We start from the raw sequence: 22,392 nt of genomic DNA on the forward strand, positions 1-22,392 counted from the left end.
GCTGTTGTTGTTGTGAGGAGGCTGGAAAGAGCAGCCAGGGAGGCTTCAGGACTGAAGGAGCATTCAAGCAGGGTTTTGCAGGTTGAATAGGAGTCCATAAGTAGCCTTGGCATTAGAAACAGAGAAAAACAGCCCGGGCTGGGCACCAGGTAGGGACACAGGAGAACCCTGAATTTGGAGATTGAGTCCCTATCCTCTAAGTGACCCCAAATGGCCGTGACAGCACATGCAGGGCCAAAAGCCCTGTGTAATGAGCGAGTGGAAACTGGGAGCTGTGGATCCCCTGGCAGGCTCCCTCCCTCAGTCACTCAACAATGGGAAGAGAGATGTGAATAACAGTCCCTTCACAATGGATGAGGGCCCCTGAAGGGCCCTGCTCGGGGGCTGGGGAACAAGGGCTTGGACCCACAGGATTGAGCGAAGTTAGCTGTGTGTTAAGAATCTATTTGGGGAATGATCCATGGGGAAGCTTTTACTCCACCCTCTGTTGTTTTTTGTTTCGGTTTGGTTTTTGGTTTTTGTTTTTTTTGAGACCGGGTCTCTCTCTGTCATCCAGGCTGGAGTGCAGTGGCGCAGTCTTGGCTCGCTGCAGCCTCTGTCCCCTGGGCTCAAGTGATCCTCCCACCTCAGCCTCCGGAACCACCACACCCAGCCCCACCTTCTATTTCTAAGATCATAAATGACAATACTTGTTCTTTAGAGATATTTTTTGCTTATACAAATATAAAGAAGCAAACGACAGTCAGCTGTGATCCTGCCTGAGACACCCATGTCTGTGTAGCCTGTTGACTTCCATTGACCTGGTGGCTTACTCCTGTAATCCCAGCACTTTGGGAGGCCGAGGTAGGAGAATCGCTTGAGCCCCAGGAGTTTGAGACCAGCCTGGGAAGCATGGCAAAACCCCATCTCTACGAAAAATATAAAAATTAGCCGGAAGTAGTGGCTTGCACCTCTGATCCCAGCTGCTTGGGAGGCTGAGGTAGGAGGATCACCAGGAAATGGAGGCTGCAGTGAGTCATGACTGTGCCACTGCACTCCGGCCTGGGCAACAGAGCAAGACTCTGTCTCAAAAAAAAAAAAAGTTTAGAGTTGAGATTGTCTTATTCAAATAGTGCTGCACCCCTTTTGTCCCAACATTAGACTCCTGAGCATGGTTTGTTTTGTTGTTGTTGTTGTTTGAGACAGAGCCTTGCTCTGTCACCCAGGCTGGAGCGCAGTGGTGCAATCGCGGCTCACTGCAAGCTCTGCCTCCCGGGTTCACACCATTCTCCTGCCTCAGCCTCCTGAGTAGCTGGAACTACAAGTGCCTGCCCCCACGCCCAGTGAGTTTTTTGTATTTTTAGTAAAGATGGGGTTTCACCGTGGTCTCGATCTGACCTTGTGATCCGCCCGCCTCGGCCTCCCAAAGTGCTGGGATTACAGGCATGAGCGACTGCGCCCGGCCCACTCCTGAGCATCTTTCCATGTCATGACACTTAACCATTTTAAAGTCTGCAGAAGAGGGTGTATCAGAGCAGTGCTATGATTTTCTCAGCTATTCCTCCCCATGGGAAATACCAGCAGAGAGTGGGTACTGAGCAGTTAGTGGGTGCCAGCTTCTGCCAGCTTAATCCCCACAGGACCCCTTGAAGAGAGGAGATGTGCTTTCTCTTACAGGACAGTGAGTGGTGGTGCAATCCCCACAGCCTGTGGAGCCGGACATGACCTTGGTTCAAATCCCAGCTCCATTATTCAGTTGCTGTGTGACCTCAGACAAGTTGCTTAGCCTCTCTGAACTACAATGTCCTTAGCTTTAAAATGGGCATGATATGGCCACCTTGTCAGTTCCCCGATGCAAATAAGGTTTTCTTGCTTATTCTTTATCCCACTTACTGTCATTTGTGACTAACTGTTTTCTGATTCCTTCTGTCTTCCCCCACTGGAATGTGGGTTTCTTGAAGCAGGATCACATCTGCTTCATTCTCTGTTGGATCACCACCCCAGCCCATAGCCGGCTCTCCATGTGGTCCTGGATGGACGGGGCTGTTGTGGACATTGGAGGAGACAAAGCAGGAGAAGGCCGGCTGGGTGGGGATGAATGTGGGGCGCGGGGATGCGTATGAGAAGAGTGGAATCCTCAAAGCTCAGATGACCCCAGTGCCTGGGGGCTTAGGGGTGCCTCTGCAAAGGTCTGAGGCTCTGGGTTCGAATCCTGCTTCACAGTGGGTGGCATGGGGTGAGTTACTTAACTCCTTTGTGCCACGGTTTTCTCCACTGTGACCATGGATAATGACAGTCTTCAGCGCAGAGGGCCGCTGAGGAGTCTGTCCGCCTTTAGCCGTCGTGAGAGCTGCTCTGGGCAGGACAGCCCGGCACCCCAGTGGTCAGAGGTCTTTCTCCCCTTCCCACCTCCCGCTACCGGTCACTAGGAGAGAGAAGAATAAACCCTACTTAAGAGTGAATTCCAGGCCTCTGGCCTTCCCAGCTGCTGCCTGTCCCGAGTTCACTAAGAGGCAGCCGCATTGGTTCCAAGGGCTCAGAAATCAGTCCCCTCTGCAGGCTCCCACCCCACATACCCTCAGACGCCCGTCTCCGCCCACCCAGTCCTCACACTCATGCTGGCCCTGGGTGGGACCCTTGTCCTGTCAGCTGCGCGGGTCACCTCCAGAGAACTCTGCAGGAGCCACCTGGGCGCGCCTGCAGTGCGCTATCTGCCAGTTACCTGGTCAGTGACGCAGATTCCCCAGAAGGGTCAGGGTAGGAAGCTGGAGGAGGAAGAGGAGCCAGGAAGGGACAGTAGCCAGGGCAGCTCCACGGGGCAGCACCTACCAGGAAAAGGGGCCCATTCCCTCCACTCAGCTCGCTCAGGCGCCAGCCCAGCACTTCAGAGACGCTACCATTTCCTAAGATGGAAGGTGCCCAGCTCTGCCTCCCTGTGACCCCCAGCATCCACCAAGGACCTGAGGAAACACAACAGCACAAGGCTACACACTCACACACATGCACATTACACACACTCGTACACAGACACACACAGACACACACACGCACTCACACAGACATACACACACATACACTCACACAGCGAGACACACACAGACACACAGAGACACACAGAGGTACACAGACACACACTCGCACACAGACACACACACTCATATAGAGACACACACACTCGTACACAGAAACACACACATACACTCAGAGAGACACACAGACACAAGGAGACACAGAGACACACACACAGAGACACACACATTTGCACACAGACACACACATTCACACAGAGACACACTCGCACACAGACACACACACACTTATACAGAGAGACACACAAAAACACAGAGACATATACACAGACACACACACAGACACACAGAGACACACATTCACAGAGACACACACAAACACACACAGAAACATACACTCAGACACCCAAACACACTCAGAGACACAGAGACACACACACACTCTCCCACACAGAGACACACAAACACATACATTCACACAGAGAGACACCCACAGACATACACACACACACTCACAGAGACACACTCAGATACACAGAGACACAGACACACACACTCAGACACACACAGACACATACACTCATACAGAGAGACACCCACAGACACACGGAGAGACACACAGACACACTCACACACACTCAGACACACAGAGACACAGACACACACACTCAGACACACAGATACATACACTCATACAGAGAGACACACACAGACACATGGAGAGACACACAGACACACTCACAGAGACACACTCAGACACACAGAGACACACACTCAGACACACACAGACACATACACTCATACAGAGAGACACCCACAGACACACGGAGAGACACACAGACATACTCACAGATACACTCATAGAGGCCCACACAGACACAGACACACACAGAGACATACTACAGAAACCCACTTACAAAAACACACAGAGCCTGGCACAGCGACGCTCAGCAGGGCATGCGCACAGCAGCCAGAGCCTCACCTCCTTCTGAGACCCAAGCCTTGCCCTGTGAAAGCTGCTCCTCACCCAAGGCCCAGCCAGGACGGTGCTGATGCTCTGGGGCAGCCAGGTTTCCCTGACTCTTGGCCCAGGTGGACTTGAGTGGAAGGTTCTGGGGCCCTAAATGGCTTAGCCAAGGGGATGGGTGGTCTCTCCTCTTAGAGACCTTAAACCACCTCCCTTCCCCGTCCACCTGTGTGCCTGAACTGTCATTCATTCATTCATTCAACAAACATAATGTGCTATGCCGGGCACTGGGATGTGAACAGGATAGAATCGGGGCCCAGGGGGGTGGGCCTGAGGAGGCAGAAAGGCAAACCTATCATGTTGCCAGGGAAAGGTGAGGCCGGTTCCCCAGTCCACCTGGGGCGCCCTCAACAGACTCTTAAAAGGAAACAGCCAAGTCTTAGGGCCCTGCCTGGGGAGCTTCCTGGCCCACGGAAGACAGTGGAACATAGCCTTCTTTCCTTCTCCCTCAGCCCTGCTCCACCTCCTCTCCAGGGTGGTCTTCCAGCCGGGTTGACAGCGCTGGGTTGACCACTTGTCTCCACGGACATCTGAACCCTATACCCTCCCACAAGACCCCAGCTTTAAGCTTTCCTCTCTGTCAACTTGCCCAGCAATTCTTAGGGCCCCCAGAGGCACCTCTCCCTGCCTCAGCCAGACCCCAGGGGACTGTGCAAGCCCCATGGTCCTGTTACACATATGAGCCAGAGGTAGGATGCAGTTAGGCAGGGACCAGAACAGAAGAATAGAAACCAAGGATTACCTCCCCCTCAGGCTGACATACTCAGAAACCAGATGGATGGATGGGTGCAGTGGGGCTGGTGGGCGAGGGGGGGGGGGGTGTGGGTAGAATGGATAGTTGAATGGAGTTGGGTAGGTGAGTAAATGGATGGATGGATGCATGGATGGATGAAGTGGGGTAGGTGAGCGGATGGTTGGATAGATGGAGTAGGGTAGATGAGGGATGGATGGGTGGGTGGATGGGTGGGTGGGTGGGTGGATGGATGGATGGATGGATGGATGGATGGATGGATGGAGTGGGGTGAGTGAGTGCATGGATGGGTGGAGTAGGGTAGGCGAGTGGATGGACGGATGGATGGATGGATGGATGGATGGATGGATGGATGGATGGATGGATGGAGTGGAGTAGATAGATGGTGGGTGGATGGATGGACCGGTGAATGGGACAGTGGACAGATGGACAGATAGATGAATGCGTGGCCATATAGACAGGGTGATAAGGGAGGAAGAAAGGAAACCTGGATGACAGTGGCTGCAAGGCGAGCGGGGTGGTCCAGTGGAGTGGAGGAGGCCTACACCAAATTGCCTTCCTGGAGCAAATGCTTGTCTTCTTTCTTTCCCACGAACTGAACCTCCCAGCTTCTCCTGGAGGAACACATTCTGTTTTTAGCTCAACAGACAAGAAAATGTCCCTTGGAGCCTGTTTAATTGTAGTCCATCTGCCTTTGAAGGACTTACATGGTCATGGAGAGGAACTTATGGTACCCACTTGTTAAGCCCTTTCTATATTTCAAGACCTTAATTAAAATAAAGTGGCTAGACTAAGTGGGGTTTTCAAACTGGGTTTTAGAGAACACTCATTTTTTTGTAAAATATTTTGAAAGTTTTTAAAACTCTAATTTAAAAAATCGATTCCATTGGAGACCACTGGAATTTCTGAGAGCCGCCAGCTAGGCCTGTTTTGTGCCCTCTCTGCTTAAGTGAAAATTCTGAGATTTCAAGGTGAGCAGCGGATAAATGGTTACCATTGGCAACTCCTTATCAATGTGACTTTTCTCTATACCATGTAACAAAGCAAAATAGAGAAGTCAGTTGGATCTGGGTCTGATGTGATTGGAGCTGCCATCTGTAACCCCCAGTTTGAAACATTTGCCTTCCCAAAGCAGCCATTTTGTTCTCATTAGCAGCCTTTAGAGTAAGGAAATGTTATGGAGTCAGGTGTATCATTTATTCCTTTTCTTGATTTCACACATTGGGGTTTCCATGTTGGATTTTTTTTTAAAGGGGGAATTTCATTGATAGTCTTACATAAAAAAGAAAAGAAAAGAAACAAAAATAGAAACCCACCGGATGAATTCCCAAGAACCCTTTCGGCTCTTCCTGTCTCTGCTTCTGTCCTCTGGGTGGTGTTCAGCCCCCTGCCTTCCTCCCTCTGTGCTGGTGAAACTGGTTCTTAGGGCTCTTGGTCCCCCTGTCATCCGACTCCAGGCCCTTTTACCAACAGAGGCCTCACTGGCCCCAGTGACACATCCTGGGGAGGTGTGTCCTCCTCCGTTAGGTCAACGTTAAGAATTAGCCAGGTAATCCCAGCACTTTGGGAGGCCGAGACGGGCGGATCACGAGGTCAGGAAATCGAGACCATCCTGGCTAACACAGTGAAACTCCATCTCTACTAAAAAATACAAAAAACTAGCCAGGCGAGGTGGCAGGTGCCTATAGTCCCAGCTACTCCGGAGGCTGAGGCAGGAGAATGGCGTGAACCCGGGAGGCGGAACTTGCAGTGAGCTGAGATCCGGCCACTGCACTCCAGCCTGGGCGACAGAGCGAGACTCCGTCCCAAAAAAAAAAAAAAAAAAAAAAGAATTAGCCAGGCTTCTCTTCTGAGCCTTTTATGGGCTGGCCTTTCATAAATTTGCCCAAACCCTCAGTGGTCCTGCCAAGGTCACCTTCTGGCATAATGAGTCCATGTTTATTGCCTGCCGGGTGAGACCATGCTTCCTTCTCAGTGGCAGTCTTGTCACTGTCCTTCCAGAACTTCCTTAGGGGAGGGACTGCAGCTAGATGGGAGGCTCGGCTTAGCTCCTGTGAACCTTGAGGCTGGAATGGTCCTGTCTATACTACCAGCTGGTGTTAATAATCCTGGCTCTAGACCTAATTGGTGAAGCCAGCTGATTCCTAATGGAGAGCATTCTGGAACATTTTGCACAAAGAGCTCTACTTATTGCCTCTACATTTGCAGGAAATGAACTGGGCTGGTAGGAGGCGGCCTGTTGAAAGTAATATACAAGAAAAACTTCCTAAATACACATCAATCGACTAATCAGAAGTGGGCTCAGAAACTACTGGTTCACTTAAGAGTAGATCATATGCCTTTAAAAAGTTATATTGTTGGCTGGGGGCAGTGGCTCGCACATGTAATTCCTAGCACTTGAGAGGCCGAGGTGGGAGGATTGCTTGAACCCAGGAGTTCAAGGCCAGCCTGGGCAATATAAGAATACCCCTACTCTACAAAATTTTTAAAAAAATATTAGCCAGGTATGATAGCATGCACCTGTGGTCCCAGCCACTCCGGAGGCTGAAGTGGGAGGATCTCTTGAGCCCAGAAGTTTGAGGCTGCTGTGAGATATGATCGCACTACTGTGCTATAGCCTGAGAACAAGATCCTGCCTCAGAAAAAGCCAAAAGTTATATTATTAATCTATGTTGTAGTCTTTATCTTTGGGTGGAACCAGGGAGGCCAGTCGTTTCAAGACAAATCACTTTAAATACTGAATTTCTGGTGGCAATTGTTGCATCCCTGTGGCTTGCTTAATGACCATTTGTTCTGCATTGTTATTCTCTTCTTCCAGATTGTTCTCTGGGGCCGGACTGAGAAATGCCTGAAGGAGACGACGGAGGAGATCCGGCAGATGGGCACTGAGTGCCATTACTTCATCTGCGATGTGGGCAACCGGGAGGAGGTGTACCAGACAGCCAAGGCTGTCCGAGAGAAGGTCTGTAGCCTGGGAGGGTCTGTTCCTAACACAGCTGACCACAGGCTAATTCCGGGCAAAGAGAACATTCTCATGTGGCCTGGAAGAGAGCTCTGCTTATGGCAGAATGGCTTTGTCCAGGGCACCTTTGGGCACTCTCCCATGAAGCTGGCCCTAGTTACATAGACAGGGATTAGGGTTGATTACGTAACAGGCGTAATCATCTGTTGTTCCCTTGGAAATGTAGACCGTGTGGATTTCTCTCCAGGACTGTGGCGGGGCAAATGTCCCATTGGCCTCTGGGAAAATCCTTCTCCTGACTCCAGTCATCTGTTTAGACTAAATATTATCAGTGAACTCCAAGAGAGGGAAACCCACCCTGAGTGTTTGGTACATGGTAATGTTAACTGTTTTTATGTCACAGTAACCTCATTTATTATAAATATGCTATGTGCCAGGTACAGTGTGTGCAATAAATTATTTCTCCTCCTCAGAACAGTCCTGGTGTGGCATTAGCCCCATCTCACAAATAAGACTGGTGCTCAGAGAGGCAGTTCTCTTCTCCAGGCCCTGTGGCTGGTGGTGGTGGGGCCAGGTGGCTGCTGGGCCTCTGTGTATGCAGGATAACTGGAACTGGGCTGGCAGGAAGTAGCCTGCAGGAAGGAATATCTAAGAAAAACTTGTAAATAACACATCAATTGATTGATCATAAATGGACTCAGAAATTACTCGTTCACTTAGGAGTAGGCCATATCCCTTTTAAAAAGTATACTGGGCCAGGTGTGGTGGCTCACACCTGTAATCCCAGCATTTTGGGAAACTGAGGCAGACGGATCACTTGAGGTCAGAAGATCAAGACTAGCCAGGCCAACATGGTGAAATCCCGTCTCTACTAAAAATATAAAAATTAGTCAGGCACTGTGGCAGGAGCCTGTAATCCTGGCTATTTGGGAGGCAGAGGCAGGAGAATCGCTTGAACCCAGGAGGCAGAGTTGGCAGTGAGCCGAGATGGCGCCACTGCACTCCAGCCTGGACAACAGAGTGAGACTCCATCTCAAAAACAAATAAACAAACAAACAAAAAACGTATATTGTTGGCCCTGGGCTGGCTGCCCTCATGGCCCCGTGGCCCCCTCTCGCCTGCAGGTGGGTGACATCACCATCCTGGTGAACAATGCCGCCGTGGTCCACGGGAAGAGCCTGATGGACAGTGACGACGATGCCCTCCTCAAGTCCCAACACATCAACACCCTGGGCCAGTTCTGGGTAAGGGCTGTCCTAGGCCAGAGCCAGCTCCCCGTGTGCAGGGAGCCCAGGCAGGATGGAGGGGAGGGGATGCTTGCCAGGGCTTGGGCTCAGGCCAGCAGGGATGTCCACGAACAAGGTGGCCAGACAAGACGAATGACCAGCTCCAGGACGCATCAGACTTTGTGAAATGCACTCATTGTCCCGGGGCCGGGAGCCCTCACCCTCTCCCTCGCAGGAAAGCTCGGGTACTAGAGCATCGTGTGTGTCCAGGGTGGGCTGTTCTCCCCGAAAGAAAGGTGGAGGGGTTGTCAGAGCTGTGGCTGCTCCACCCTGACACTGCATCCGCCCTCAGACCACCAAGGCCTTCCTGCCGCGTATGCTGGAGCTTCAGAATGGCCACATCGTGTGCCTCAACTCCGTGCTGGCACTGTCTGCCATCCCCGGCGCCATCGACTACTGCACATCCAAAGCGTCAGCCTTCGCCTTCATGGAGAGCCTGACCCTGGGGCTGCTGGACTGTCCGGGAGTCAGCGCCACCACAGTGCTGCCCTTCCACACCAGCACCGAGATGTTCCAGGGCATGAGAGTCAGGTCAGTGAGCAGGGGACCCACCTCAGAACCAGCCTTCTCACCCACCTCCCCAAGCCATGTTCAGTCAGCCGCCTGCAGAAAGAGCTCTGATATAAAAATCAGGCTAGGGCCGGGCGCGGTGGCTCACGCCTGTAATCCCAGCACTTTGGGAGGCCGAGGCGAGCGGATCATGATGTCAGAAGATGGAGGCCATCCTAGCTAACAAGGTGAAACCCCGTCTCTACTAAAAATGCAAAAGATTAGCTGGGTGTGGTGGCGGGCGCCTGTAGTCCCAGCTACTTGGGAGGCTGAGGCAGGAGAATGGCATGAACCTGGAAGGTGGAGCTTGCAGTGAGCCGAGATCATGCCACTGCACTCTAGACTGGGCAACTGAGCGAGACTCCGTCTCAAAAAAAAAAAAAAAGAAAAATCAGGCTAGGCATGGTGGCTCATACCTATAATCCTATTACTTTGGGAGGCCAAGGCAGGCGGATTGCTTAAGCCCAGCAGTTTGAGACCAGCCCGGGAAACATGGAGAAACCCTGTGTCTACAAAAAAGAAAAAATTAGCTGAGCAGGGTGGTGCACACCCAGCTATTTGGGAGGCTGAGGTGGGAGGATCGATTGCTTGAGCCCAGGAAGTTGAAGCTGCAAGTGAGCTGTGATTGTGCGACTGCACTCCAGCCTGGGAGACAGAGTGAGACCCTGTCTCAAACCATAAAGTCACCAAGGAGCCTCTTCCCTCTGCTTGACGCTGTCTTACCTGGTTCTCAGTCTGCAAGGCAGTTATGCCACAATGGGGAGGGTCCTGCTGCTTGGTTCAGGGAGCTTGTATGAAACTACCAGAGCTGCAGGCATGCAGCAGGATGTGCCCAAAGATCAAAAGAGGGAGATGCACCTCCACAGCCATCGTGCGGGGCGAAGGGAGCTGGAGACATAGGGTGCATTCTGCCTGGTTCCTCCTGTGTGAAGTTCCAAAACAGGCAAAACTGGGTTAGGGTGATGGAAGTCAGACCCGTGGCTTCCCCTGGAGGGCTGGGGGTATAACCTGGGAGGGAGGCCGAGGGAACTGTCAAGACTTTCAGAAATGTTCTCTCTTCTTGATCTCAGCAGTCATTAAATACGTGAAAGTTAATCAAACTGTCTGCTTAAGATTTATACCACCTTTCGTTGTATGCAAATTATAGCTCAATTTATTTGTTTGTTTATTTATTTATTTATTTATTTTTTGAGACGGAGTCTCGGTCTGTCACCCAGGCTGGAGTGCAGTGGCGCGATCTCGGCTCACTGCAACCTGCACCTCCTGGGTTCAAGTGATTCTCCTGCTTCAGCCTCCCGAGTAGCTAGGATTATAGGCGTACGCTTGCACCTAGCTAATTGTTGTATTTTTAATAGAGACGGGTTTCACTGTGTTGGCCAGGCTGGTCTCAAACTCCCGACCTCAGGTGATCCGTCCGCCTCGGCCTCCCAAAGTGCTGGGATGACAGGCATGAGTCACCATGCCTGGTCATAGCTCAATTTAAAATAAGCAGTAGGGAGGTCCCACCACTCCTCTTCCAGACCAGTTAAGTCAAGGGGAATGGGGGCCACTGGTCTAGAGCTCATGCCACCTGGGGTGGTGACTCCCTCATAGCTGTGATGCACTGTGTGACATTGGGTTCCATTAGTTACTGCTCTGGCTGATCTGTAAGATGGGGTGATGTGAATGTCTCCGTCATAAGTTCTGCGGTGAGGACAAAATGGAATCTGGCAGGGAACACCGTATGTGGTACATTTTAAGTACCCAATAAACGGTGCTTTAATGATGTGCAGTCATGTAGGGGCATGAGGTCATCGATGAATGAAAACCGGGAATTACTCAAATACTATTCTCCCTGGTTTTTTGCAATCCGGCGTACAGTGCTTCACCTTCTGAATTATACACTTCCGCTGCTTCCAAAAATGAGGATGACATCGAAGGGTCATGATGAGAATTCAATGAGACCATTTAGTGTAGTGCATGCCACGTGGGAGTCACTCATTCCGTCTTAGTTACTATTAATAGGGACAGTGCGGTGTTGGTTGTCGAGAATCAAAAGTACTGGGCTTGGTGGCTCATGACTGTAATCCCAGCACTTTGGGAGGCTGAGGCAGGAGGATTGCTTGAGCCCAGGGAATTAGAAATAATACATGTAACACATCTAGTGCAAAGCCCAGATAACTAGATGCTCAATAAGGAGCTGCTGCTTTTATTATTTTTACTAACAATAAACATCTTCATAAATGCATGTTATTAATTTTCCTAGCAGACCACCTGGTTTGCATGCAAATTATCATCAATTCTGAGTTTTGAGGAGTCTAGACTAATGGCTACTAATGTTTCCTGTTGGTTTTTTCCCCGCCATGGGTTTTGGTTTGGTTTCTTTTCATCTGAGTATACAGAAGGTGCTCAATAAATATGTAGTGCATCAGTGGCAGTCTGCAGTGTTTTTTTTTTTTGCCTTTTTTTTTTTTTTGAGATGGAGTCTTGCTCTGTTGCCCAGGCTGGAGTGCAGTGGCGTGATCTCAGCTCACTGCAAGCTCCGCTTCCCAGGTTCACGCCATTCTCCTGCCTCAGCCTCCCAAGTAGCTGAGACTACAGGCGCCTGCCACCACGCCCAGCTAATTTTTTGTATTTTTAGTAGAGACAGTGTTTCACTGTGTTAGCCAGGATAGTCGCGATCTCCTGACCTCGTGATTTGTCCACCTCGGCCTCCCAAAGTGCTGGGATTACAGGCGTGAGCCACCGCACCCAGCCAGCAGTCTGCAGTTCTAACTGGGTGTCCTGAGCACAGGAACAAGCAGGACATTGCAGACATCAAGTTTGTGTGTCTATTTCACCTTCTAGCATAGTTTCCTTTCTATCACTTTAAGAAGGAAATTCAAGGTTTTCCTGCCACATTTTTTCAGGGTGTGAACCCAAACTGCTTGGGGTCAAATCCCAGCTCTGTGTGACCTTGGCCAAGTTACTTGACTTTTCTCTGCTTCAGTTTCCTCACCTCTAAAAAGAGATTCATAATAATAGTATCCCCAGCCGGGCACGGTGGCTCATGCCTGTAATCCCAGCACTTTGGGAGGCCAAGGCGGGCAGGTGACCTGAGGTCAGGAGTTCAAGACCAGCCTGGCCAACATGGTGAAACCCTGTCTCTACTAAAAATACAAAACTTAGCCAGGCATGGTGGTGGGCGCCTGTGATCCCAGCTACTCAGGAGGCTGAGGCAGGAGAATCGTTTGAACCTGGGAGGTGGAGGTTGCAGTGAGCTGAGATTGTGCCATTGCACTCCAGCCTGGGTGACAGAGCAAGACTCCCTCTCAAAAATGAATAACAATAATAATAATAATAGTATCCCCTTTTCATGGGTTAGATGAGCTCCCGTGTGTGAATCATCTGGCCGTGCCTGGCAAGTAGCGAGCACTAGGTGAATCTTAGCGATCTATGGTTGTACAGGGAAGCCCCCAAGGGCTCGGCCAGAAGAGTAGTACAAGGAAGATGGGTACCTAACCAACTCCCATTTCCTAAAAGAATAACAAATGGATGAAAGCATTGGTTTCCTCCTACAACCATGCTTAGCAGCTTCCCAGGGTTAAATGGGTTCAATGTGAAGACATGTTTAGGACAAAATGGATGATTTTCCCAGCAAGACTGGCCATGTCAGTGGATGTTGTTGTTTATAAATTGCTATTTATTGAGCCTCTTTTTTTCTTTTCTTTTCTTTTTTCTTTCTTTCTTTTTTTTTTTTTTTTTGAGATGAAGTCTTGCTGTGTCTCCCAGACTGGAGTGCAGTGGTGTGATCTTGGCTCACTGCAACCTCCGCCTCCCAGGTTCAAGCAATTCTTGTGTCTCAGCCTCTCGAGTAGCTGGGATTACAGGCGCCTGCCTCCATGCCTGGCTAATTTTTGTATTTTTAGTAGAGACAGTGTTTCGCCATGTTGCCCAGGCTGGTCTCTAACTCCTGGCCTCAAGTGATCCACCTGCCTCATCCTCCCAAAGTGCTGGGATTACATGCATGAGCCACCGCGCCTGGCCAATTGAGCCTCTTTGATGTTCCAGCCATAGAACCATCTGGAGCCACTAAACACTTTACAACTACTGCTGCATTTGGCCCTCACAGCAACCCTGCAAGACAGCTTTTATTCCCATTTTACAGATGAGGGAACTGAGGCTCAGAGAAGCAGAGTTACCTGCTCAAGTCCACACAGCTTGGAACTGGCTAGCTGAGCATGCTTCTTCCACAAATTTGCACTGCTTCCATGGGAGTTAAGAGCTGTGCCAGTTCCCCGTGTCCCCATTCCACCCACCATGGAGAGGAAGGAGAAAATCCTGTGCACAGACGTGCTTGAGGCCTCCTCTGTCGGCTTCCCTGGCAGCGGTCTTACCAAAAAGGATTCCCCTCAAGCCCATGGACTTTGGTCTGTCCATCCTGCCTTCCCTTTCCCAAGAGACAGGACAGGCCACAGGTGGAAGCCAGAGAATCCAGACTGCCCACGACACCTGTAGGACTCCAGTATCAGTGAGCTGCCTCAACACGTTCATCTCTGCAGAACTACAGAGACTGGCCCCTCTTGACCACAGGACTGTGGGCCTCAGAATCACCATCATGGCCAAGCGTGGTAGCTGGGTTCACACCAGTAATCCCAGTGCTCTGGGAGGCTGAGGCAGGGGAATTACTTCAGCCCAGGAGTTGCCAGCCTGGGCAACATGGCAAAACCCCATCTCTACAAAAAAATATAAAAATTATCCGGGCATGGTGTGTGTACCTGTAGTCCCAGCTACTCGGGTGGCTGAGACAAGAGGATCACTTGAGCCCAGGGAGGTCAAGGCTGCAGTGAGCTGTGATCGCGTCACTGCACTCCAGCCTGGGGACCAAAGTGAGACCCTGGACTCAAAAATAAAAAATAAAAAAAGAATCACCATCATGTTGACAAAGGAATTACAGGGCAGGGAGTAAGATCCATGCGCCCTCTGAGGCCAAGCCCCTGCTGGGAGTCCAAGGACTGCCTGTTGCTCAGGAATGACATCAAACCTAGGTGATTCATCACCCTTAATCTTCCTGGTGCCAGAGCGGATCACAAGCTCTTTGTGGGATTGGGGTCAGAGCCAGCAACATGAGCCCTGCACCTAAAGATCCAGCAGGGGCAGGAAGAGCAGTGAGCAAAGGTGATAGAGCATTGGCGTAGTTTGAATCCTTAACGCCCTACTGACTCAATAGAGCCTCAGTTTCCTTATCTGTAAATCGGGAGAATAATTTGTGCTTGAGTCTGGCAGTTAGGCAACATCGTCATTGTTTGGGTCTAGGGTCAGATGCTTCTAAATAGTCATGAGAGGCCCCTGATGTTTGCTATGCAATCATTCATTCATTCATTTTGAGATCCTGTGGAAAGCACCGTGCAAATGTTTGAATCAATGAATGAGTTAGTGAACCAGCAAGCCGAGCCGAAGCCATCGCTAGCCGAGCCCCTGCCTCCAGACAGAATGAGCAGGACACATTTGGGAAGCAGCAAGTTGTCAGCGTGTTCAGTCCTTCAAGTATTTACCGAGCTCCTGCTATGTATCAGACGCTGCGCTAGGTGTTGGGGTTGCAGGGGAATAGGACCGACCAGGCCTCCACCCTCGTGGAACTCAATAGTCTGATGGGGGAGACAGGCCACCAACAAGGAAACACCCCAACAAGCAAGGCCTTCCTAGGTGGGGTGAATGCAGTCAAGGAAATTAGCAGGGGATGAGATCAGAGGTTGCTCTGGGTGGACTGGCCTGAGATGTCTCCCAAAGGAGGAGCTGGGAGGAGAGAGCCAGGCCGTCGAGAGAGCTGGCAAAAAGCCCTGATCCGAGAGTGTGATGTGACAAGAACAGAGATGGGCCTGTCCTGAAGGAGCAGAGTGTAGGAAAAAGCACTGAGAAGGACAGCCAGGGCCCGGATTGTGCAGGCCGTGGAGAGGCCAAGCCCTAGGGCACTGGGAGCCCTTGGAGGGCTTGGGAGAATGAGTCCCCAGTGGGTGGGCTAGAAGTCCTTGACTCAAGAAGAGACCCCTGTGCACCTGGAGGAGTGAGGCAATGTGGCACCTGGATGAGTGTGGGGTAGAGGGAGTACTCCAAGCAGACCTTGAATCTCTCAGACAGGAAAGGCCAAAGGGTGATCCAGACATGTCAGCCTCATAGAGGCTTTCAGCTAAGCACATGCCTCTCCAGGAGAAACCCACTCTGTCTCTTCCTGTGTTCAGGTTTCCCAACCTCTTTCCCCCACTGAAGCCGGAGACAGTGGCCCGGAGGACAGTGGAAGCTGTGCAGCTCAACCAGGCCCTCCTCCTCCTCCCATGGACGATGCATGCCCTCGTTATCTTAAAAAGGTATGGGGCTGGGAGAGAAAGCTCTGGGTCAGTACGCATGTGATCGATTAGTCATGTCTGCCGTGGGCATGAGCATGAGGAGTGGTGGCACATTTGCCGTTGATGTGCTGTACTTACCATGCGGCAGCAGTTCTCAAACTTGTTAGTCACAGGGCCCCTTAGAGTTTTAAAAAGTATGGAGGAACCCGAAGAGCTTTTGTTAATGTGAGTTGTAGCTATCACTATTTACTATATTAGAAATTAAAAGCCAGGGCTGGGCGCGGTGGCTCACGCCTGTAATCCCAGCACTTTGGGAGGCCAAGGCAGGTGGATCATGAGGTCAGGAGATAGACACCATACTGGCTAAAATGGTGAAACCCCATCTCTACTAAAAATACAAAAAGAAATTAATTGGGGGCATGGTGGCGGGTGCCTGTAGTCCCAGCTACTCGGAAGTCTCAGGCAGGAGAATGGCGTGAACCCGGGAGGCGGAGCTTGCAGTGAGCCGAGATCGCGCCACTGCACTCCAGCCTGCGCACCACTGCACTCCAGCCTGGGCGACAGAGCTAGACTCCATCTCAAAAAAAAAAAATGATACTAAAAGCCAGAAAAATGTTATAAGATGTATATGTTTGTTTATAATATTTATTCATTTATAAATAGCCATAATGAACCCATTACATTAATATAAATATATTTTTATGACAACTAGTGATGTATTCTAAAACAAAATAAATGTAGTCAGGAGTGGCATTGTTTTACATCTTTGCAAATCTCTTTGTTTGGCTTAATTGAAGACAATTGGATTCTAATATGTGCATCTGATTTCAATTTGTTGTGCTATCTTGTGTCACATAGCCTCTGGAAAATTGTACCATTCACTAAGAGAATTAAAGTGAAAAGACGGCCGGGCGCGGTGGCTCAAGCCTGTAATCCCAGCACTTTGGGAGGCCGAGACGGGCGGATCACGAGGTCAGGAGATCGAGACCATCCTGGCTAATACGGTGAAACCCTGTCTCTACTTAAAAATACAAAAAACTAGCCGGGCGACGAGGCGGGCGCCTGTAGTCCCAGCTACTTGGGAGGCTGAGGCAGGAGAATGGCGTAAACCCGGGAGGCGGAGCTTGCAGTGAGCTGAGATCCGGCCACTGCACTCCAGCCTGGGTGGCAGAGCAAGACTCCGTCTCAAAAAAAAAAAAAAAAAAAAAAAAAAAGTGAAAAGACAAATAGCATCTTAGTATTATTACAGAAACAATTTGGCCAGGCCTGGTGGCTCACGCCTGTAATCCCAGCACTTTGGGACGCCAAGGCGGGCAGATCACCTGAGGTTGGGAGTTCAAGAACAGCCTGACCAACATGAGGAAACCCTGTCTGTACTAAAAATACAAAAAAATTAGCTGGGGGTGGTGGTGTGTGCCTGTAATCTCAGCTACTTGGGAGGCTGAGGCAGGAAAATCGCTTGAACCCAGGAGGCGGAGGTTGCAGTGAGCCGAGATTGCGCCACTGCACTCCAGCCTGGGCAACAAGAATGAAACTCCGTCTCAAAAAAAAAGAAAAGCAATTTGACCTCACAGACCCCTGAAGAGATCTCGGGTACCCCCAAGGGTTCCTGGACCTCACTTTGAGAATCACTGTTCTAGAGCCTATTGGACATAGGCCCTACCCTCAGGAAGTTTACTGCTAGAGGGAACACGGGGATCTTGATGCCAAGGGCTCAGAATTCACAGAAGCGTCTTAGTACCAGTCAGGTGGGATGTAGCAGGGCAGAGCACTTTGGGGAGGTAGGCTTTATAAAGGAGAGACTCCTCCAGAATTTGCCTGGCAGCCTAGTCCTATTCCCCTAGAACTTTCCAGACTTTGTACAGCAAACCCTTCCCATCCCAGTCCCACACTCAGTTTTCTTGGGCCTCTTAGTACAGCAGGAGATCCTTGTCCCTGGAGCCACAGGTGACCATGAGCTCTTGGCTCCCCGGGGCTCTGGCCCCCACATAACTGAACCCTTCTGACCTGGAAGGCCTTTTCAGGAATGGAAGCCCCCAAGTGCCAGGCTGGCCCCTGCTCTCATGCGACACGCACTCCCAGGAAAGCCAACTTCTGCCCTGGCTGCCGGGACATGGCGAGTCCCAGCTGAGAGGCTGCTCCAACACACTCAGGCACAGAAACCTCGAAACCGAGGGGCAAGCCCGATTAGCCCTCTCTTCCCCAAACTCAAAGCTCTTTCAGAGGCACAGGGAAGGGGGCACCCAGGGGCATCCAGTCCATGCGTCGGCCTCCCTCAGTCCATCCTGACCTTGGGTCTGAGATGCTCCTCGGCCGTCTCTAGGAGCCCCTAGTTGATCAGGGGCTCAGGTCCTCACTGAGGCCAGGCTGCCACCCTCCACCTCAGGGGAGCTTCTTAGAAGCCTTCTAGAGCTTTCTAGAGAAAAGTTGGTCTAGAAAACCTCAGCCCTCTCCACAGTAAGCCCTCAGCCTTATTTTCCAACCTTCCCCACAACTACTTTTCAACAGGAAGGAGGAGCCACCCGCCTCCCCATTCTCTGAACTGCATCCCTCCTCACCTTCCCCAGGAGAAAGCAAGGCTCAACTCTAATGCCACCACCCCCAGGAAGCCTTCCAGATTGCTCCAGCTAGAAGTGAACCTTTTTCATCTTGTACTTAGAGTGGGCCAGGACCCTTCGGTTTGAGTCACCAGACAGCCTGAGGACCCTCTCTGTGCCAGGCCCATGCAAGGGGGATCAGAGATAAAATACCCGCCATGAAGGCCCCCACAGGCTTGACAAGTAAACGGGCAAGGACCACACCAGGGCTTGCTGGGGATGCGCCGGGGCTCCCGGTTGCACGAGGAGAAGCCTGAGGGCGAGCCCAGGACGCTTCCCCGGAGGATGTGACACCCAAATTGAACCTGATTCCTCAGATTCACACGATCATCTTTGTGGAATCGAGGGCAGTTGGGATTGGTGAATCTCTGAGCTGCCTGTGGGCACCAGGATGCTAAGAGCTTGGTTTTGAAAGTGTGTGTGTATGAAGAGAGAGAAGGTCAGCACTCCCCTTGACAAGGAACACACACAGGTTAAGCCATTGTCACCTACTTAGTGGCATCTAACCACCATTTGTTTTTAATGGGTACAAAAAATAGACCGAATAAGAACAAGTCTTTGATAGCACAACAGGGTGACTATAGTTAATAGTAATTTACTTGTACATTTAAAAATAACTAAGAGGGCTAGGCACAGTGGCTCACGCCTAAAATCCCAGCACTTTGGGAGGACGAGGTGGGCGAAGCACCTGAGGTCAGGAGTTCAAAACCAGCCTGGCCAACGTGACAAAACCCTGTCTATACTAAAAATACAGAAATTAGGCGGGCATGGTGGCGCATGCCTGTAATTCCAGCTGCTCGGGAGGCTGAGGCAGGAAAATCACTTGAACCCAGGAGGCAGAGGTTGCAGTGAGCCCAGATCATGCCACTGCACTCCAGCCTGGGCGACAGAGTGAGACTGTCTCAAAAATAAATAAATAACTAAACATAAAAATAACTAAAAGTATAGTCAGATTGTTTGTAACACAACAGATAAATGCTTGAGGTGATGGATACCCCATTTACGTTGATGTAATTATATACATTTGCGTGTCTGTGTCAAAGCATTTCATGTACCCCATAAATATTTATACCTACTATGTACCCACAAAAATTAAAAATAAAAAATGAACTCTGTTTCAGAATCTAGGAAAAAGATAAAAAATTTAAATTAAAAAAAAATGCTCTTACCACCCACTCTCTGCCTTTTTTTTTTTTTTTTTTTTTTTTTTTTTTTTTTTTTTTGAGAAGGAGTCTCGCTCTGTCACCCAGGCTGGAGTGCAGTGGCCAGATCTCAGCTCACTGCAAACTCCGCCTCCCGGGTTTACGCCATTCTCCTGCCTCAGCCTCCCGAGTAGCTGGGACTACAGGCGCCCGCCACCTCGCCCGGCTAGTTTTTTGTATTTTTTTAGTAGAGACGGGGTTTCACCGTGTTAGCCAGGATGGTCTCGATCTCCTGACCTCGTGATCCGCCCGCCTCGGCCTCCCAAAGTGCTGGGATTACAGGCTTGAGCCACCGCGCCCGGCCCCACTCTCTGCCTTTTTAAAACATATATTTTAAAAAGAATTTGTGTGTGTGTGTGTGCGTGTGTGTGTGTGACAGAGTTTTACTCTTGTCGCCCAGGCTGGAGTGCAATGGCACGATCTCTGCTCACTGCAACCTCCGCCTCCCATGTCAAGCAATTCTCCTGCCTCAGTCTCCCGAGTAGCTGGAATTACAGGTGCCCGCCACCATGCCCGGCTTTTTGTATTTTTAGTAGAGATGGGGTTTTGCCATGTTGGCCAGGCTGTTCTCGAACTCCTGAGGTGATCCACCCACCTTGGCCTCCCAAAGTACTGGGATTACAGGCGTGAGCTACAACGCCCGGCCTAAAAAGAATTTTTGAGACAGGGTCTGGCTCTGCCACCCAGGCTGGAATGCAGCAGTACAATCTCAGCTCACTTCAACCTCCGCCTCTTGGGTTCAAGCCATCCTCCCACCTCAGCCTCCCCAGTAGCTAGGACTATAGGCACATGCCACCATACCCAGCTAATTTTTGTATATTTTTGTAGAGACAGGGTTTCACCATGTTGCCCAGGCTGGTCTTGAATTGCTGGGCTCAAGCGATCTGCCCGCCTCAGCCTCCCAAAGTGCTTGGATTACAGGCGTGAGCCACCGTGCCCAGCCTCCCGCTGCCTCTTTAACAGCTGCTTATCCGCTTACTTGAAAGCTCTTCCCCTGGGGAGGGTGGGGGTTTGGGGAGAAACTGGTGTGTGACTTGGAGGGGTGGGGAGTACTTTTAGGAACCAGCCCTCTGCTGCCCCATCTCACATGGCCACCAGTGACCGAGCCCCTGGATCCTGCCCCACTGACCATCGCTGACCATCGCTATTTTCTTTCCTTCCTCCCACTCCAGCATACTCCCACAGGCTGCACTTGAGGAGATCCACAAATTCTCAGGAACCTACACCTGTATGAACACTTTCAAAGGGCGGACATAGAGACAGGATGAAGACACGCTTGAGGAGTCACGGAGTTTGGGGGCCACAGCACCTGGGCACACACCCGAGCGCCTGTCCATTGACACGCTTCTGCTGGGTGAGCAGGACAGCTCCTGTCCCCAGCGAAGAATCTGGCTGCCCCTGGGCCAGTCCCAGGACCTTTGCACAGGACTGATGGGTGTAACTGACCCCCACGGGGAGGCAGGAAACCAGCCAGCAGCCACCTTGACACTTTTGTACATTTCCAGTTCTGTAGAGTTTATTGTTCAATTGCTTCTCAAGTCTCACCAGCCTCAACAGTGTGCATAGACCATTTCCAGGAGGGTCTGTCCCCAGATGCTCTGCCTCCCGTTCCAAAACCCACTCATCCTCAGCTTGCGCAAACTGGTTGAACGGCAAGAATGGAAAATAAAGAGAGATGGCTTTTGTGAGTTCCTTTGTTCAAATCTTTGGTGGGCAGTTGGGAGGGAGCCAGTCCCAACCACAAAACTCCATCCTTTGAGAGATAATTGGTCTGTTCAAGGTCCCCAGCTGCCAAGGGTGGAGAGAAGGTGGCCGAAATCAGGAGAGAGAGTGTAGCCCAGGCCTATGGGCAGAGAGAGGTGCCCAGTTCCTTGCCTGCTCCGCCAGGCCCCTCCCAGCAGCCATGGATTGAGGCTGCTTTTTCTCCCTGGTGTGACCTATATGAACCAGTCTGCAGAGAGCTGGCCACAGCTAGAGATGCCCTCTGTCCTGGCATGACACCACCAGCCCCCAGGCCATCAACTCAGGAGAGCAAAACTGATCTTTATGGAGCACCCACTGTCTACCTAGAGTGTGTGTGGTGCAGATAGGGGAATGTTGCTGAGAAGACCACCAGTACAAGAAGCCAATAATCTGGTGAGGAAAGGATCGTAGGTCACCGGAAACGCAGTGACAAGTCCTCACCATCAGGGCAGTGCGGAGGGGTGCTACAGACTGAGTCCCATTTGATCACAGGGGCAGGGGGAGGTCTGGAGTAGCAGAAGAGACTGGCACAGGTTCCATCAATGGGGGCAAAATCACGACCAAAATGACCTAGTAGAGATGCCCCCTGCTTCCCCCGGAGTGCACACTTCCTGCTGCCATAAGCTTAGTAAACCTCACCTTGGACAGTGGGGAAGAGAGTGGGCCATGTCGTTTCATATCAACTAGCCTCTATTCATACAGCTCTTGCAGGTGGATGCCAGGGTGGCAGGAGGGGAACAGGCGAGGTCCCCGGGAGGTAAAGGAGGTCACAGCCCTCTGACTCAACCCAGGAGCTTTCCCAAGAGTCACATAAAGACTTAACCCACATGTAAACCTCAGGCTGAACCCTCCCAACTTAGAGAATATTAGACACAGCTCAGGTGATCATCAATCTGGTCTATGTGCAGAAATGCCAAGTCATAATTATAGCCATGCTTTTTTTCTTTTTTCTTTTTTTCGACATG

The 22,392-nt window shown here is 50.9% G+C and overlaps 1 protein-coding gene and 1 pseudogene across 3 annotated transcripts in view; both read left to right on the forward strand.

The window, feature by feature from the left end:
• Window positions 1-21,372, forward strand: part of DHRS3 (dehydrogenase/reductase 3) — a 53,768-nt gene extending 32,396 nt beyond the window's left edge. For 2 of the 3 annotated variants that reach the window (XM_010371728.2, XM_030912648.1), the window contains exons 2-6: window positions 7,605-7,748; window positions 8,873-8,992; window positions 9,327-9,565; window positions 15,781-15,906; window positions 20,857-21,372. In XM_010371728.2, the coding sequence (XP_010370030.1) occupies window positions 7,605-7,748; window positions 8,873-8,992; window positions 9,327-9,565; window positions 15,781-15,906; window positions 20,857-20,941 (714 nt within the window). In that variant the 3' untranslated portion in view covers window positions 20,942-21,372. The remainder of the gene's footprint in view (window positions 1-7,604; window positions 7,749-8,872; window positions 8,993-9,326; window positions 9,566-15,780; window positions 15,907-20,856) is intronic. The other variant, XM_030912647.1, reaches the window with a different exon arrangement.
• On the forward strand, window positions 18,899-19,000 carry LOC115892580 (annotated as a pseudogene).
• Window positions 21,373-22,392: the final 1,020 nt, after the last annotated feature.

Source organism: Rhinopithecus roxellana, chromosome 12 (genome assembly GCF_007565055.1).
Source record: "Rhinopithecus roxellana isolate Shanxi Qingling chromosome 12, ASM756505v1, whole genome shotgun sequence".
In the NCBI taxonomy this organism is placed as follows: Eukaryota; Metazoa; Chordata; class Mammalia; order Primates; family Cercopithecidae; genus Rhinopithecus; species Rhinopithecus roxellana.